This window comes from Lathyrus oleraceus, chromosome 3 (assembly GCF_024323335.1).
Source record: "Lathyrus oleraceus cultivar Zhongwan6 chromosome 3, CAAS_Psat_ZW6_1.0, whole genome shotgun sequence".
In the NCBI taxonomy this organism is placed as follows: Eukaryota; Viridiplantae; Streptophyta; class Magnoliopsida; order Fabales; family Fabaceae; genus Lathyrus; species Lathyrus oleraceus.
Genome location: NC_066581.1, coordinates 160010025 through 160028162, shown reverse-complemented (window position 1 = coordinate 160028162; position 18138 = coordinate 160010025). Strand labels below are relative to the sequence as shown.

The 18138-nt window shown below is 37.1% G+C and overlaps 1 protein-coding gene across 2 annotated transcripts; it reads left to right on the top strand.

The window, feature by feature from the left end:
• Window positions 1-2730: 2730 nt before the first annotated feature.
• Window positions 2731-10732, top strand: LOC127125994 (protein PHOSPHATE STARVATION RESPONSE 1). Of its 2 annotated transcripts, XM_051054849.1 has the most exons (9): window positions 2731-2976; window positions 4229-4299; window positions 4391-5042; window positions 5140-5353; window positions 5443-5519; window positions 5599-5638; window positions 6418-6475; window positions 7774-7843; window positions 9903-10732. In XM_051054849.1, the coding sequence occupies exons 3-9, from the start codon at window positions 4398-4400 to the stop codon at window positions 10263-10265; spliced, it is 1467 nt and encodes a 488-aa protein (XP_050910806.1). In that variant the 5' UTR covers window positions 2731-2976; window positions 4229-4299; window positions 4391-4397; the 3' UTR covers window positions 10266-10732. The 2 variants fall into 2 exon arrangements, with proteins under 2 accessions (XP_050910806.1, XP_050910807.1); XM_051054850.1 differs by lacking the exon at window positions 4229-4299 and having other exon boundaries at window positions 2748-2976.
• The last annotated feature ends 7406 nt before the right edge of the window (window positions 10733-18138 follow it).

Sequence of the window (18138 nt, the reverse complement as noted above, 5' to 3'; positions counted from 1 at the left end):
CGATCATCATTTAACCGTAGGCTACCACGAAGGGTCATCGAGGGACAAAGTCACGTATTCGAAGGCAACATTCGAGGGACTATGATGATTTAACCGAAGGGTCTTTGCTAAGGGTATCCTTACATTCGTGGGACATGGCCGTAATATCGTAAGGCAACAAAGAGAGGGCCCAGATCATCTGTTCGAAGGCAATGTAATCAGTCAAGTAATTAAAATGGATCTTCACAAGGGTATCCCACAAATAAAGTGGAATACCTAGCAACCTGTCTCTTCAGGAGTATGTAAACCCTCACAAAAATTCAACAAACGGGTTAGAATACCAAGCTAGGGTACAACCAAGAGTTGCACCAAACAAAAGAATCACAGCAATAATAGTGTCAGGCAAACAGCGTGTAGATGCAATAGAAGACATGTCAATCAAGTACGAAACAGATTAGAATGCAAACGAAGAAACAAATACTGTCATGTTCGCTACTGCCTCGCCTAGCGAAGGCTTGGCGAACCCTCGCTCCGTGTTCGCTCAGCGAAGTGCTAGCGAACGGCTGCGGGTTCTGGGTTCTTCTTTGATAACAGTGCGATTTCAGGAACCCCAAACCCTATGGCATCCATTACAGAAATTACATGGTTAAACATTCAAGATATCGTGTTACACATTCATGCATACTTAAACCCATATGCAAAACCTAATGATACATTTAGAAATTCAATCATAATGCCTCATGTATTTGAAGATGTCAAATTAGGAGCATAAAATAGTGGGGGTGTGGCAAACCTGTTTGAAATTGCAATTGCACCGTGGGACTTGCAAATCACTCTTATGGGTTGTATCAGATTGAGTTGGGCGGAGGTAACCTTTGTGCAGATGAGTTTCCTTCGGGGTATCCGGGGGTTACTCTGAATTCTCTTCGTTAGCCTCCAGGGTTTTTCCGGTTGCCTCTGTTAGGGTTTGCTTGTTCCCTCTCTGTCCTCCGTCTCTATATCTGCCCCTTTCTCTGTGTGAAGTTCTGGTATTTATAATAATTGTGTCTTGGTGGACTCAGAATTAAGCCCAAAATTTTCTGGTATTTCGTGAGCTTTGCTAGGCGAGTGAGCTAGCGAAGGATTCGCTAGGCGAGCAGCTAGCGAAGGAATGACGCGTGGGCTTCGCCTAGCGAAGGGTTTGCTCGCCTAGCGAGCATGCCAGTTTAGGTCATCTTCTGGATTTGGTAACCTGTGCGCTGGACCCTTGTTCCTTTAACATTAATGTCTTGAAAATGGATTAGAATGTCTTGAAAAATGTCCTGAAAACTTAACGGGCAAATTTTGGGGTATGACAGCATGCTATTATGTTTAAAAAGAAGGAACTTAATGTGATGAAATCTTGTTGTTAAATTGAGAGCGAATTGTATGGATGCTATGTGACAACAACTTTTTGTGTCTTTAAAAGAAGTTGAATTTTTTTTTTCAAAAAAAAGATTAAAAAATTGTTTTCCATGAATATCTATAAATATTTGCGGGTACCTTACAACCCGTAGATTACCCTCTTAGCGGATACCCCACATATATGGGGCGAATACGTATATCGTATTTATCGCACGGGACACACATGAATATCATAGTATCCATCCCCATGGATATTCATTTACATCCCTAGATGTTAACCCCCGTTTTCGTCGCGCGTCTCTATTGAAAACTAGAAGATATTACATGCGTTGCAAGCACCTATCTTGAGTATTTTCTTCGGGAGGAGTTAGAGCTACCTCCACCAGAAAAACCTCTGCCAATGGTGATTGTGTTGGAATGTTGAGTCTTACCAACCATCTTTGAAGGGAAGATGGAAGGTGTTAAAGAAATGAGGTGTGACCCATGTTAGTTTTACTAGAGCCTCATGGTGGACGCCATTGTACTAGTAAAAAATACAGGTGTGTGTGTAACTCCTGCAATTGTATGGGCACCCATAAACCTTAGTAGGTATATTATATTGTATGGTGGTTAGAGTTTGCACCCGGCGACGAGAAGTCCTATGCAACATTTTTTTGTGTGGTGGTTTAGAGGATCTGCTCACGTGAGGTGAGAGACTTTGTACGAAGTGGTGTGCTTAGGTATAAGCGTATGTAGGATGTGATATGTATGAGTTAAGAGGTATATATAGAGTGGTGTCCCTTTCCACCGTTGGAGAAGAAGTATATATGGATGCTTTAGGCCTAGAATTTTCTTGGGAAATGTCACCGCCCACCTAATCAATGGTGGACTGTTGAATCCCTATTTTCAAGAGAGACGTGTGTCAGTTAATAACCTTGACTTCTCCCTGTCTAACAAACGTCCTATCTCATGTATTCCATGACTGAGTGATAGGAAAACCTTGGGACAAGACGACATCTCCTTTAGGATGACATGTGATAGTCACATTTCATAGACAAGATCTATAATCATGTCCTAACGATATCCTTTACAAATATAAAATTAGACAAATATATATTTTTTAAAATAAACCCGAATACATGAAAAAAAAATTATTTAGGCTGTACAAATAAAAGTGAAATAAGAAATATTTTTACCATAATGCCATTATTAAAGGATACAATCAAAAAATAAATAAATTAACATTATACGCAATTCATTTTAAAAGATTTTTATTTTGATATAGATGACATGTGCGAAGTGAGAGTAACTTTTTATATTTTACCCATTGAGGTAAATGAAAGAACATTTTTCCTAATCATGTGGCGCAAACCAACCAAACCTCACGTGTACACCGTTAAGATATTTTCTTTTCTTTTTCATCAAACCAATCGCTGACGAGTGTTTCGTAACCGAAAGTATCTTCACGCGCTCCTTTGGGGCGTAGGATATGAAGTGGCTATTTCCTCCATAACCAATAGAGGGTGCTAACCGCATCCGTTCGTCACCGTTCACTCCCATAAATCCAATCAACCTCGCTTTGCCGGCGACGGAATTCTCTATTCTATAACTTCCCGTCGAATCTCCATCTTTCAGGTAACAATTCGATTATTCACCACACAATCGATTTTGTGAAACTATCCGTTATTTTATTCCCTTTGCTTCTGTTTCCCCTTTTTTGTGGATGCTTCTTGTCGATTTCTTTCGTTATTTCTTTTTGGTAGGAACTTAATTCACCAAATATAATGTTTTTTGTTGCAATTTGATGTTTAATTCAAAAGTATTTGAGTATTTAAATTTTGCAAGTTTTTAGGTATATCATGTGAAGGTTTGATCATGGAGTGTGAATTGCTTTCTCATGTTTTTTTTTTTAAATTTTAATTTGTTTTGTATGTTTGGAAGAGTTACAAGCTAAGGATAAGTAGTTGATTTACTTGATTATCAGTTTTATGTATTTGTAGTGAAGCTTGATGTTTACTGTTTAGGTGGGAGGTAACGTGTTTTCTGATTAGCCTTTTGCAATTTTTGTGTTATTCTTCATAAACTATACCTGTAGTTAGAAATTTTGATGAGGATATTGATTCTGAATGGCGAAATTCTTCTATGTACGTTTTGGTGGGTTGTGATTTTTTAGATTTTGGTTCATATTGCATGATGATAAGGATGAAAAGTATTGAGGTTAAGTGTTATCATAAAGGATCATCAAACATGATACTAAGAATTTGAATTTCTATAGCCCTCTTCTTTAACATTTCATGTCGTAATGCTTAGATGCTGTGCATTTATTTTATTGTTATTATTATTATTTTGAAAGCTGCAACATTCTGGAGATGCCGAGTTATTCTTGTATCGCGTATCAAAGTGTTGTAACTTATTATGCCAAGTATAAGTGTACAAATGTAAACTAGTACTCTGTAGTCTGTAATCCATTAGCTCAATGTGAGTCTTCGTTTTTAAATTAATGATGCATAATGTTTTTTTTTATTGAAGAAATGCATAATTGTGAATATTATGATTTTTTTCATATACCTGAATGCGTTAACCACTTATGTGAAATAAAGAAATTGTTACGTATCTCTAAACCTAAACTGCAATGAATGGCTCTGTATTATATGTATGAAACTTTGAGGTTTGTGACCAACATCTATAATGGTTTTAAGTTTTTACAAAATTAACATGTTCATTCTATCATGTTTAACCTTGTATTTAAGCTTGTCATTCTATTTTTATGAGTTTTACTTTCGTGATGGGATTTTATGATCTTTTTAAGAAACATTCTCACAAGTGAGTTTCCTCCTTTCGGTTAGCTTTTGATTCTTAAGACTAAACAGTCATTTTCTTTTTCAAGTGTGCCGATTGATGACAACTTGTCTGGTTTGGGCATCAAGAACAAAACTTGACCTCTGTAGTATTTTGCTGGTGAGCATTACCATCTGCGAGATTGCGAATCTCAGCTTTTATTAGTTGACTAGACAGCTGATACCTTTACCTTTATCAATTAACAACTTAGGAAAATAATGGAAGCTCGTCCTGCTTTCTCAATTGAAAGATCAAGTGCCCAACAGCTGAATAACATAGGAATGTCTGGAGCTCTTCCTTCATCGATGTCTATCCATCCAACACCTCTAGACGAGACATACCCCAGATTATCTGATTCGCAGCTGGCTTTTGTGGAAAAAGATCTTAAGACAAGAACTTTTAATCATTCAGGTCATATAAGTTCCAGTGGAGCAGTTGGGCATATGTTTTCATCTTCCCCCGGATATTCAACAGACCTTCATCACTCGTCCCTCTCGCCTCATGAAAAATCCTCTAGAAATGCTCATTTTATTGCACAGCCATTGAGTAGCGTGGCTCCAATGCCATTACCGTATTCTTCAAATAATGGACCAGTACCTTCTACCACATCAACACCTTATTCCAATGGAAACAGTGCTTCATGGCATGCAGATTCCCTGCCTAGCTTTCTTGATTTCTCAGTGAATGCCTCAATTAATAATAATCCATTAGAGAGCAGTGACTGCAATATTATGGCTACTGAGGAGTTTTCTAAGCGAAATGATTGGCAGGAGTGGGCTGACCAGCTAATCAGTGACGACGATACTTTGACTTCTAATTGGAATGATATTCTTGCTGACAATATTCAAGATCTTGAGCCAAAGGTTACAGTTTTCATTACTCAAATCAGTATTAGCTTGCAGAGTAAATGATTAGCAATTTATTTAAGGAACATGTTGGGAACTCATTTTGTTTCTTTAGGCGGTGGATCCCATTTCAAAGTCATCTTCACAATTTTCGGCAGGACACCAATCCCAAGGCCATCAACAACTTCCAGCTCTATCTGGAGAAAACCATGTTGGTGTTGCTCCATCGTCCTCAACAAATTCTGCATCTGCCAAGCCACGGATGCGTTGGACTCCTGAACTTCACGAGGCATTTGTGGAGGCTGTCAGCCAACTTGGTGGAAGTGAAAGTATGTCCATCGCTCTTTCAATCTCCCAAGCATGGTCTTAATTGGTTAAACTTCTGCCTCAATTATTTTTACTTTTTTTTTTCCTACAGGAGCTACCCCTAAGGGTGTGCTGAAGCTCATGAAAGTTGAAGGACTAACTATATATCATGTTAAAAGCCACTTACAAGTATGTATAATTTGCTTTATCTTTCAAGGTTTGTTTCGTTGAGTGCTTATATTGAAATATGCTGCTCCGTGAAATGCAGAAATACAGGACAGCTAGATATAGACCAGAATCATCTGAAGGTACCTAAGATATGTTTTGTATATTATATGTGCCTTCTGGCAGAAAGGAAAGAATGTCTGAAGAAAACAGAACCAAATATAGGATTTAGGATGAGGAGTCCGTTGGCTATTAAATAACTTATTTTAGCAAGAACAATGACCTGCAAAATTTACAGTAGAATTAAAAGCTTTTACCAAGTAGATGGTTCTTGTCAAATTTGCTTTTAATTGGAAACTTGCTTTGTTCCATATCGAGAAACATGGAATTTATGTCAAGTATGTTTTTCGAACATAAGAACGGAAAGCCACCTATGTAAGAAGCCATTGAATGATGCAACTGTGTGAAGTCTTAAATTGTTGTCCATGGCTCTTGACCATTTGTTTACAATATTTTGGTTATCTGTTTTCTTCAGACATTTTTCCCTTTCTTTGTCCCTCGCCTGTGCTCATGTAAGAGGAAACCATTTAAGATGCAAGTTTCCATGGAATTTTTCCTATTTCTGTGTAATTAGTTGTGAAACCGCTAAATTTAATAATCTTTTTATATGAAATCCAAAGAGAATCACAGATTTTCAATTTTCAAAAAATTAATTATTAATTGCAACTTCCTTCTATTGTAATTTTTTATTAGATTTGCAGATTGGAGATATTATGAGACCTAACTGTGAACTATGTTAATGACCTGTTTTTCTGCATTTGATGTCTATAAGTAGTGTCTTTATTATCTTTCTTGAAATATAGAGTAATGCTCCATCTTTGTATAATCGCACGATGTACAATTTGTTGAATACTGTTGGCAGGAGCTGGAGAGAAAAACTTAAGCCCCATTGAAGATATTTCATCTCTAGATTTGAAAACGTAAGTAAACTATCCACTTTAATTTGAAGTTAACTTTTTTTGTTGTTATGTATTGTTGTATTTCAAGGACTATTGATACATCAATTTCTTAGACAACTTTTTGGTTCTCTAATATGACTTTACTAATACAAATATTCTCCACATTTTAAAATATTTGAATTTGACTTCTTAAAAGGCGGAGATGCATTTTAGAGGGTGAAATACAGAGTGATAACTGTTGATTAGAAATCAATAAGAGGTTGTGATAAAATATGTGTAAAAAAACAATGAAGTTGTCAAAAGTCTACTATAAATTTCCCAATCAATGGTTACAATTTTGCAATAGTAGGTAAAATATTAGATTGTTGTGGGTTAGAGTAAATTGCACCCCACTTTAGAGGAGTCAAATCCTAAATATTTTATATGTTGCTCCTGAGCTTTTACCAACATCTAATCTAATCAATCTAAAGATAAAGGTGAATGTAGCTTTTGAAACTTGAAATTTGGATACAGTCTTAAAACTTGGGTTAGGCCTAACTCATCCCTACAAAACCGGCTTGTAAGTTGAGGATAACCCCCACTTATAAACACGACACATGCCATATCTATAAGCAATGTGAGACTAAATCCGCCCCTTCAAACCCAATACAATGAAGGTGTTGGAGGCTGCAATAAAGACAAGCCAAATGCTGCAATTTAGGCGACTAGGGGAAGACCGCAATAAAGGCGGAAATTCCAAAAATAGGAAAATTTACCCACTATCTTCCAACTCTGGATCAGTGGGTATCCAGGGTCAAGAAGAAAACCATCTTACAATGGTATCTTCTAGAGGAATTGAAGAGCCTGAACTGTGCCATCCCGAATCTAATAACCAACTGACTGCCTTCTTTTACATTCTGTGTGTCTATTTATAAAGGGATAACTAGTTAACAACTTTAACAGCTCTTTGACAAAGCCTGCTCTAACTAAAAATGTATAACTAATTCATTGACCATTCTGATGTGTCCTTTCCTAGTTGAGGCCTGTTAGTAATTATGCATATATCATCTCTTAACCTGCTAGATTACAGAAACAAAAATTATGGTTATCTTCAAGATTGAGTATTATGAATAAAATGCTAGAAAAGTAGGATTTTAAGATAATCCATCAATGCAGTCTGCACCAAGTTCTCAGTTATATGGATCAGGAAGGTATTTTTTTAGAGAAATGCATCAGTGCAGATTTAATATTTAATGTCTCTATGCAAGCTTTTGGTCATATTTCATACACAGCCATGCACAGTGATTGGTATGCTAATTTTACCTTTGCATCATTGACAGTGGTATTGAGATCACAGAAGCTCTACGACTGCAAATGGAGGTTCAGAAACGGTTGCATGAACAGCTTGAGGTTTGAATTTTATTCCTTTTGTGAATTTCCTTATGATATGCTCATTTTATTGCTAAAAGATTAGAAGTGTGATTTGAAGACTTGTAAGCAAGCTCTATTTCTGTTGCGATTGCCATGACATTAGAAACTCATCATCTATAACTTAATGGAATTAGTACGATAAACTTTTTTTAGGATTTACTAGGATTTGTGCATCAATTGGTGTTTATGAGCTAAGTAAAAAAATTCAAGGAATTTGGAATGTAACTTGCCTATAAAGGAAATAGTTAATATTGTTCACTGTTCCTCTCGTTTTCTGTTCTTTTGTTCATTTTATAATAAAAAAGGGATATTTGTCTAAATAGAGTGTCTAAGTGGCATGATTATGCTCTCTATGGCCCACATTAAGTGACATTTATGGTATGTTTGGTACATGAGAAAGTTGAAGAAAAGATAGTGTGAGGATAGAAGGCACACAAATATTAATATGTTCCACCGTTCGGTTTATCAGAACAATGAAAAAGGATGAAAGTTGCGTGGGACCCACCTAAATTATGTTTCTTTCCAGGCGTCCACTATTGAGCGGAAAGGGAAGGAAACTTTATTCTTTCTCTTCTTACACTATCACCAATACCAAACAACTAGATCATCCTCTTATTTTCCTCTTACTTTTTACTTTCATTCCTTCAAACTTTTTTACCTTACTTTCTTTCCTCTGACTTTCTTTTTTGATCCAAACATACCCTTAATGTTTTTTCGGAAGAATTTGGAAAAGCAATAAATAAGTCAACTTGTGTAACAATTTTACTAAATTATCCTTTTTAACTATTGTCATAAATATTGTTACAAATGCATAGGAGGGTAGAATGATTTGAGAGTGATGCACATGGCATTTATGTGGAGGCAAAACTGAAATGAAAGAATAAAATGTCACTTAATCAATATTAGAGTGTTGGGGTAGCACCTACGGTAGAAAAGATGGTGGAAAATAGACTTAAGTGGTTTGGGCATGTAGAGAGAAAATCGGTAGATTATGTGGTAGGGAGAGTAGATCAAATGAAGAGGAGTCAAAGAGCTAGAGATAGAGGAAGATCTAGAAAAACTGTAAGAGAAGTTATTAAGAAAAGTTCAGAGATTAACGATTTGGAGAGAAGTATGGTCATGGATAGAACATTATGGCGGAAGTTGATTCATGTAGCTGATCCCACTTAGTGGGATAAAGCTGGTTGTTGTTGTTGTATAAGTTTAACATGCATTGCAAAAACTAAATGTGAACATCTTTGCAGTCATAAGATTAGTTTCATGTATCATTGTAGATACTTGTGGTACCTTTTAAGAATGGAAGAGTTCATTGAGAAACAATAAATAAAAAACAGGAGGATCGTGAATCCTCCAAATCTACAAGGCAACAGCTGTTGAAGGAAAAAATAATCAACTCGAAAGAGAAAACTAGCCCCTTTGCAAGTATGATTCAGAAACACCTTAAAATCACGAGAGAACCACAGAGAGACTATAAAACCATGCCTCCATGAAAAAAAGGATAATGACAAAATCTTTTGTCCTGGCTACTCCCAAAAACTTCATATCCTATTAATCAGGTGGACATATTCAACAGTCTCAGAATTTACACCAAAGTTGACAAGCTACCTCACAAAGCAAAAGTAGGTGATGTTAATTCTCTTTGTGCACTTGTCCATTGAAATTCGATTGTTTCTCTTAGCTGCGGAGTATGAATTAGAAATCATATACTAACCATTCAGAAAACATGTGACGGCCATTTTTTGATTTGTAAAAGAAGAGAATTATCATTCCTCTTTAAGACTTGAATTGAATACTTTTTTTCTCCTCTTGAAATCCAAACATTTTTGTCTATATATTGATTAGAATTTAGTTGTTTCTTCTTGGGTCATGGAACTAATTTCCGTAATATTATTTGACATGTACCTTTATGCATAAGGCATTTAGGGTTATTTTGCCTCTGTCATATCACATACATGAACTGTCCAAGGCATTTCACATTTTCCCTTATAGTTTGTCATGCTTTTTTCCTGTGTTCTTATACTCCCCATTTTTGTGTTAGATTCAAAGAAATCTACAGCTGCGAATAGAAGAGCAAGGCAGGTACCTCCAGATGATGTTCGAGAAACAATGCAAATCTGGTGTTGAACCTTTTAAGGCATCATCGTCGGCCATTGAGAATCCATCTGGAGTGTCTTCTGACACCATAAAAGATCCTTTTACCAAAAATGATTTGGAAGCATCTAAAACCGACCAATGCAGGTCAGGATCTGATCAAGCTAATGGTAGTACCACAGTTGAGGATAGCTCTCCGGAAGCAGGTCGGAAGCAGGATACCTCTAAAGCCCAAGTTTCTGAAGATCTTAAGCAAAATGATAATGAAGACAGCCCTCAAGCCCCTAAGCGGCCAAGGACAGATGAGTAAACCTTATGATCCGCCGAATCAGCATTGAACTGACAAGACAATACTGATTCATTTGAGATATAATTTTAGAATGGAAGACTTGATTGATTAATGCCTAGAGCTCTATAACTTAACGTGTTCCTCATGTCCTGTTGTGTTCAATGAGGACTTGTATGTTTACCTTTCATTTAGTTAAGTCAGTTTTGACCATGACATTCTTCAACACCCTATCTTATTTGGCATCCTGGTTAGGATGGGATTCTATTGTACAGTGCAGATAATGGCTACATCTCATCTTATCAGGACAGTATCTTATCAACTTCCTACAACCCAAATTTCAATGTTGGCATGTACTACATTTATGTGAACTGTTAGTTTTAACTGTACCAATTATTAAAAAAAAAGGTACAATTCTAGATTGCAAGTTAGTTTTTCTCACCAATGATGGTGTGAAAGGCATATATGAAGGTTAGTAGTTAGTACCTCTACTTCTAATTCCACTTGAAAGGGTGTGTTTTCAATTCAGTCTTTTATTTGACTTTGGGATTACTGTTGAGTCATCGTAGCTTCAACAAAATTACTGTGGCTCTATGAAAATGACAAATCCACCGTAATAATAAACATGTATATATAAGCACATTTTGCACTCACAAAAGGGGTTTATAAAAAGGGTCTGAGGGAGTAAATATTAGTTACTCATAACTATTTGAAGACTAAACCATGTAAATTGCAGTATCATGAAAATTAGTGTTAATAAGGGGTAGAATGGTTTGGTTTCATACGAATACACGATCAAATTTGTATAGATTGGTTCGATTCAATTATGAGTGTTTTTCCTTAACAGAATCTTATGATATAAGATCGGTTGGACAGGTGTGATCAAGGTCAGTGATTTTCGTCCCATTTGCTTGATTTCTAGTATGTATAGGATTGTTTCCAAAATCCTAGCTACCAGATTAAAGAAAGTGATACCTTCTTTAATATCTAGAAACCAATAAGCTTTTATGCAAAATAGACAGACGGTGTTCTAGTTATTAACGAGGTGGTGAATTCGGCCAAAAGGCATAAGAGACAGTGTTTGTTGTTTAAAATTGATTTTGAAAAAGTGTATGATAAGGTTTCTTGGAGTTATATGGGGAATGTTACTTTAAAGTGGAAAGTGGTTTGAGGCAAGTGGACCCCTTGTCTCCTTTTCTGTTTTTTACGGAAGTCAAAGTAGATATTCAATTCGAAATTTTGTAATTTGATGACGATACCATGTTATTGGGAAAACGTTTTGGCCTAATTTATGGAGAATCAAATGTGTTTTGAGAGGATTTGAGTTAGCCTCAAAGTCAAAGTAGATATTCAATTCGAAAATTTACAATTTGATGATGATACCATGTTATTGGGGGAAGCGTCTTGGTCTAATTTATGGAGTCTAGTTTATGGAGCCTCAAGTTTGAATGTCAACTTTCTCTAAGAGTAGGCTCTTCGGTCTCATTGTGAAAGAGTCATTCCTTCGAGCAGTGTCCTCCTTTTTGCATTGTAGTGTTGACTCTTTGTCTTCCGTGTTCTTGGTTCTATAGCGGCCAATCCAAGGAGAAAATGCACGTGAAATTAAATCTTGGAGAAGTTTCAAAGTAGGTTGCCCTCTTGGAGAGGAACGAAGTTGCCTTTTGGTGGTAGAATAGTGCTGATCAGCTCGGTTTTGAATAGCCTTATAGTCCATTTTTTCTCCTTCTTTAAGGCTAGTGATTAATGAAATGATTAAGTATCAAAGACTACTCTTGTGGGGATGAGGGAAGGGAAGGAGAAAGATGGCTTGGTTGAGTTGGGATAAAGTGTGTCGTGATAAGTCAGTTGGTGGAATAGGTATTAAAAATTATGAGTTATTTAATCTTGCCTTTTTGAAAAAGTGCCATTATAGAATTCTAAATGACAAGGAGGCTATTTGGCAAGATCTTCTTTCCTTCAAGTATGGGGATTTAAAAAGCCAAGTCAATGAAGACTTTTCTAGCAAGGTGAATAAAAAAGATTCTATTTGGTGGAGGAATTTGAAGAGACTAGGGTTTGATTTGCTGTCTGGTTCTAATGAATGGAGGGACTGCTTCAGAGGTAAATTAGGAAATGAAGAGTCATAAGGTTTTTGGAGGTCTAGGCATTATGTTTAATGCTGAAAACTAGCAGCTGAACCTGTTGGAATCTGTTTTGCAGGAGGTCTCATTGAAACACCAGGAGGCTGATACTTGTGCGTGGTGGAGAGATTCGAATGGGTTCTCCGTCAAGTCGTGTTATGAGTGGCAGTCTGTTTTAGTTTTTGCAGGTCATTTGAATTTTAAAGTGAGTTAGCTAGAAGGAAAGTGGCGGTTGAAGTTTGTTGAAGAAGAATCATGTCTGCTTAATATGTTTTGGTTTTGATTCTTGACTAATTGGAGGCGGATAGCAGAAGTGAAGAAGATATGTTGAAAAATAATTTCTTGTCATTTTCTAAGCTTCTTAAAGGTAAAATTTCTTAAAACGAAAAGGATTTTATTTGGCTTCTCGTCTGTTGGTGTATTTGGATAAGTAAAAATAAGGTGGTTTTAAAGATGTTTCAAAAATATTCCTTAGCTTCAAATTTCTTGTTTGGGAATGGTTGGTTGTTAGGTGCAAAGGGTATAACGATTGTAATCTTTCTTCTTAGAGTTTTGACCCTTTGTTATGGCTTAATAGGCGGCCTCAATGATTTTCTAAGTGGGTAGAGTACATTTTCAATCTTTTGCTTATTAATTTTTTTTTTACTTAAACGGAAAAAAGTTGTAAAAATAATATGCAATAAAATTAACCTAAATTTGATCACATCTTTCCAAAATTTCAAAGATAAATTGTGGCTAATTTATTTCACCCTGAATTGCATGTAATTGAAATTTGAAAAGGTGTTTTTTTTTCATTCGAAATTAAATTAATTTATTTCTTTTCTTTCAAATATTTTTTTTCTCAATTTTTTTTATAATGTTAATATAACCAAAAATTAGAACCTCATATAAAAGGTGCTTGGAACATCAGTTGCAAGGATTTACCGAAGCTCCGAATGTTGTAAGGATTTAGCTAAGCTTTGAAGGAGGAGTATAAATCAAGAGGTTTAGATTAAATGAAGGATTTTTTTTTTCAAAAATAACCCACTTTTTTAAGGGAATTCCCAAAATATTCCTGGTTTCAAAAAAATTCCCAAAATACCCCACTTTTAGGAGGAGTCGCCAATTGAATTGGAGACTCCTTTTAAAACTTAAATGGAGGCGCCAATTGGATTGGTGGTTAGGGCAGGTGCCCTAGCCAATCCAATTGGAGACTCCTCTTAAAACTTGAATGGAGGCGCCAATTGGATTGGTGGTTAGGGCAAGTGCCCTAGCCAATCCAATTGGCGCCCCTGTGTAGGTTTTAAGAGGAGTCGCCAATTCAATTGAAGACTCCTCCTAAAATGCATTTTTTGTCTTATAAATAGATGCATTGTGTGACTAATTATTCCACATCTCATATAATCATTTGGCAATCATGTTTGGTGTTCGTCGCCGATATGGAAAGGTGATTTATACGAGAGACAAACCTCAAATGCTGATGCTGTTTTGGAACATCACCATGTTCAATCAACTGAAGAGGGAGCTGGTTCGTTGGTTATATGGGAAAATACCAGAAGGGGAAAAAATCAGAAGTATTGAGAGACTTGACAATATCTTTGGTTGGGGGCGAATGAAGACTGATAAGGATGCTAGGGAAATGATGTTCGGTCGAGACGACATTAATTTGATTGTTGTAATCAGTTAGAAATATATATGTTTTTAGATGTTTTGTACTGATGTTTGTTGTGAACCTCGTTGTAACAAAAACTTAATGATATATAATGATTGAATGTTACAGAAATACAATGTTACAAAAAGCTTAAGACCTAGATGATGCTCCTCGATTGGGACAGTTGTTCTTGTTGTGTCCTGGTTGACGACAGATACTACATAATCTTATCATTTTATCTGTGGAATCCATCTCTGTTCTGATACGTGTGTTGTTTGGCCTTCCTTTCTTCTTTCTACGCATCTCGTCATTGTGCCAAATAATATCACCTTCATATGGAGGTCAGTAATCCTCCATTGGTAGTACCGAGAAGCTTTGAGTATATACATTCATGATGGTGTTGGCCTTGTACACATCAGATAAATGGCTGTAAGCGTCTTGACGAGTATAAATGCATGCTGCTATGACATGGGAGCAAGGTATGCGGAAGGCCTGAAATTTTCCACAATCGCACCAACTTCTGTTTAGTCTAACAGCGTAGGCTAAATTTGGTCTCCCCTCGTTGTGGTCCATTGTTTCCTAGACGCTGAAATTTTGTCTATGACGGTCAAAGACTGTTACAGCGTGTGTGCTAGCTTTGATGCTCTCCTCTTTCATGACCTTCATGCAACACCCACTGAATACTTGTCCGGACATTAACACCGCACTCCATCTTTCACCTCTGGTTGCGAACATAGAAGCCAACCTATAATAGGTTGATCTTACCAAGGCGGTTATCGACAAATTTCGAGTTCCTTTGAATACCCCGTTCATGCATTCCACAATGTTTGTTGTCATGTGGCCCCATCGACAACCTCTGTCAAATGCCCTTGTCCACTTCTCTACTGGTATTTTATTTAGCCATCTCCCTGCTTCTTCATTAGACAGTCTAATTTCATCACGATAATATTGAAATGACGGATGAGTTAAATCATACCCAACATTCACCACCTTCTTGCGAAGATTCTTATCTTTTATAGCATGCATGAAGTTTTGTGCAATGTGTCTGATACAGTAGACATGGGTAGAAGGAGGGTCATGCCATCCGTTGCCATGGTTGTTATAGGCACTCTCAATGGCAGCATGTCTATCAGAAATCAAACAGAGATTGGCTTGTGGAGCCACATGCGTTCTGAGATGTCGAAGAAAGAAACCCCATCCACCAGCCGTTTCACCTTCAACAAGAGCAAAGGCAATGAGAAAGACATTGTTGTTGCCGTCTTGTGCAACCGCCATGAGCAAAGTAGCCTTGTATTTTCCGTATAACCAAGTGCCATCAATTTGAATAATAGGTTTGCAGAATGCGGAACCTTTGATGCACGGGTCAAATGCCCAAAAGAGACGGTGAAATATTCTATTACCTGTAGCACAGGTTCCGTCTGGCATCATCGCTGGCAATGTCTCCATAATTGCCACAGTTTCTAGGACATATGTTTTTAGTGCCCATAAAAACCGTGGCAATTCCTTGTATGAATCCTCCCAGTTGCCGAAAACTTGTTCAACAACCTTTGTCATCACAATCCAGGCTTTCTTGTAAGATGGAGTATAATTATATGTTGTTCTGATATGGGATATAATTATACTCACCTTCACTGATGGGTCTTTATTAACCAACGGCAGAATGTCTTGACATATCAAAGCTGCGCTTAGTTTACGGTGATCTTGTTCAACGTTAGTTGCAATGCAACTGTGTGGTGGGTCTATTGAAGCGATTTCCCAAGAGTCATTTTTCTTCTTGTAAGATGCAGCCAAACGAAACTTACAAAGCATGTTACGACATTCGATAACATACCTTCTAGAATCAGTGCGTTTCACTGTAAAGTCAGCAAAGTTGTTCATGTGGAATTTTTTGATTGCCAGAACACATTCTTCTTTGGTACGAAACATGTTTCCCACCTTTAATTCGCCTTCTGATCTCGGATACGGATTATAGAAAACACTGTTGAATGTTTCATCGTCGTGAAGATCCATATTTGTCATATGTTGAGGCGGATTGTAGACATGACTATGAGGTATTGGTGGTAGTTGATCATCATCTTCATCGTCGTTGTTCAGCATGTGATCAACCCGTATCTCGGTCTCTTCTTCTTCTCCATCAACGACGTCCACTTCTGCTTCTGGGTTGACGTCATCCGACCATTGTCGATCATCTTCACCAGATTCATCCTGACCGGTTAGTTGAGACTGTTGAGATGGTATACATGGTTGAAGAGTAATGTACAACTCAATACAGTTGCAGCCTAAATGTTCATGACTAACAAACATGTATTCAACATCTTCATCGTCTCGTACCTTAAGGGGGAAATACTTGCATTGACCATTCTAAAAAAATATTGGATTTTGATATGTGATCTTTGACACAATACCCGATCCTATAAAGGATTGTATTCTTTTTTTCAAATGCAAGAAGGTTGCATTTCTCTTGATCGTGAGTCTAATGGTATCGGTGTTTCGAAAACAAAAAGCATGTAGCTCAGACTCGTATGTTTCACCGTTGCAGTGAACGTTGACACTATATAATGATGAAGATGACATTGTGCAAATGAAAACTATTTTCTTACTGCAGATGAATGTGAGTGGAGTGTCTTGGATGTTGATAGTAAGACACTTAAATAGAGGAGTGAAGTGTCTCACATGCTAGCTAGTTCAGAGTGACGTGTCGCACATGCAAGCTACTCCGAAATGACGTGTCGCACATGCAAGCTACTCCTAAATGATGTGTCAACCATGCAAGCTACTAAGAAGTGACATGTTCAGCATGCAAGAGACAAGACAGTCACATGTCAGACATGCAGACACACACTCCAAATGAATTGGCGCCCCCACTCATTCCTTGCACATGGGCGCCAATTCAAGTGGAGACACCATGCATTCAGACCTCGAAACCAAGCAATCAGACCCAGGTCTTGCATGCATGTCCCTATGGAGGCGCCAATTTGAATGGCGACCCATCTTAAAGGTTGTACATGGTCGCCAATTCAAGTGGAAACACCATGCAAGCACAACTTTTCATGCTCCCATCCATTTGCCTATAAATACATCCACTCCATCAACACTTCTTCCACACCATCACTCTCACTACTTCTTCTACAATACTTCTTCTACAATTTCATCTATAACAACTTTTTGTAGTTTCATCTACACCACCCCCCGGCAAAATGTCTATCCTCACAATGGGCGAAGCACATAGAGGAACGGTTGCAAACATCGCAACATATGTAAGTTTTTTTCTTTTGTTAACTTTTTATCTTTCATCTTCACCAACCCCCTTTTATTTTGACATACCAATTTAGTCAAGTTTTTTATTCTTTCTTTTATAGGATGTATCAAGGTTCCGAACTCGGGTCCACGAATATGTCCATATGGACCCGATGATTCAACCTTATGTTGAACTCGCCAGTTTTGGTCATATTAGCAAGATTTTGTCTTGGTCCATAGATAACAAATTCATTCTAGCTTTATGCAAAAGATGGAGACCAGAGACACACACATTTTGGTTCCCAACCGGTGAATGTACCGTGACGTTAGAAGACGTCTACATGCTTTTAGGACTACCCATTGAAGGTAAGGCTGTTAATGGTAAGACCAACTATGCAAATTCAATTTGCATGGAGCTCTTAGAGACTGATTTGTTAGATGATAATGCAAGAGGTCAAAGTATACTACTCTCACACCTTAAGTCGTACTATAATAGTTTATACTTAGATGAGCATTCTACCGAAGATGCTCGAATAATAAAAACTAGGTGTTACATTATGCTGTTAATTGGCTCGTTTTTATTTCCCGAAGATAGTGGTTCTAGCATGCATATTATGTACTTACATCTACTTAGACATGTAGATAGAATAGGAAGTTACAGTTGGGGATCTGCTTGTCTAGCCTATCTCTATAGCTCCTTGTGCAAAAATTCACACAAAGACACATCTATATTTTCTGGATGTGCTGTTTTGCTAATGAGGTTGGTCAAGACTACCGTCTCTAGCACCCATCAATAACAACCCTTTCACATTTGCGTATGCACAAAAGTAAGTTGTTTAAATTGCTATATCTTTACTTACTTCTTCAAAGATTATTACCTCTAACTAATATTTTTTGACTTTTTGGTGTA

Excerpts from the sequence above, each read along its gene's own strand:
- LOC127125994 (XM_051054849.1), top strand. The coding sequence starts at position 4,398 with ATGGAAGCTCGTCCTGCTTTCTCAATTGAAAGATCAAGTGCCCAACAG. Across the intron at positions 5,043-5,139 it reads TTCAAGATCTTGAGCCAAAG|GCGGTGGATCCCATTTCAAA; the intron begins GTTACAGTTTTC and ends TTGTTTCTTTAG. Across the intron at positions 5,520-5,598 it reads ATGTTAAAAGCCACTTACAA|AAATACAGGACAGCTAGATA; the intron begins GTATGTATAATT and ends CGTGAAATGCAG.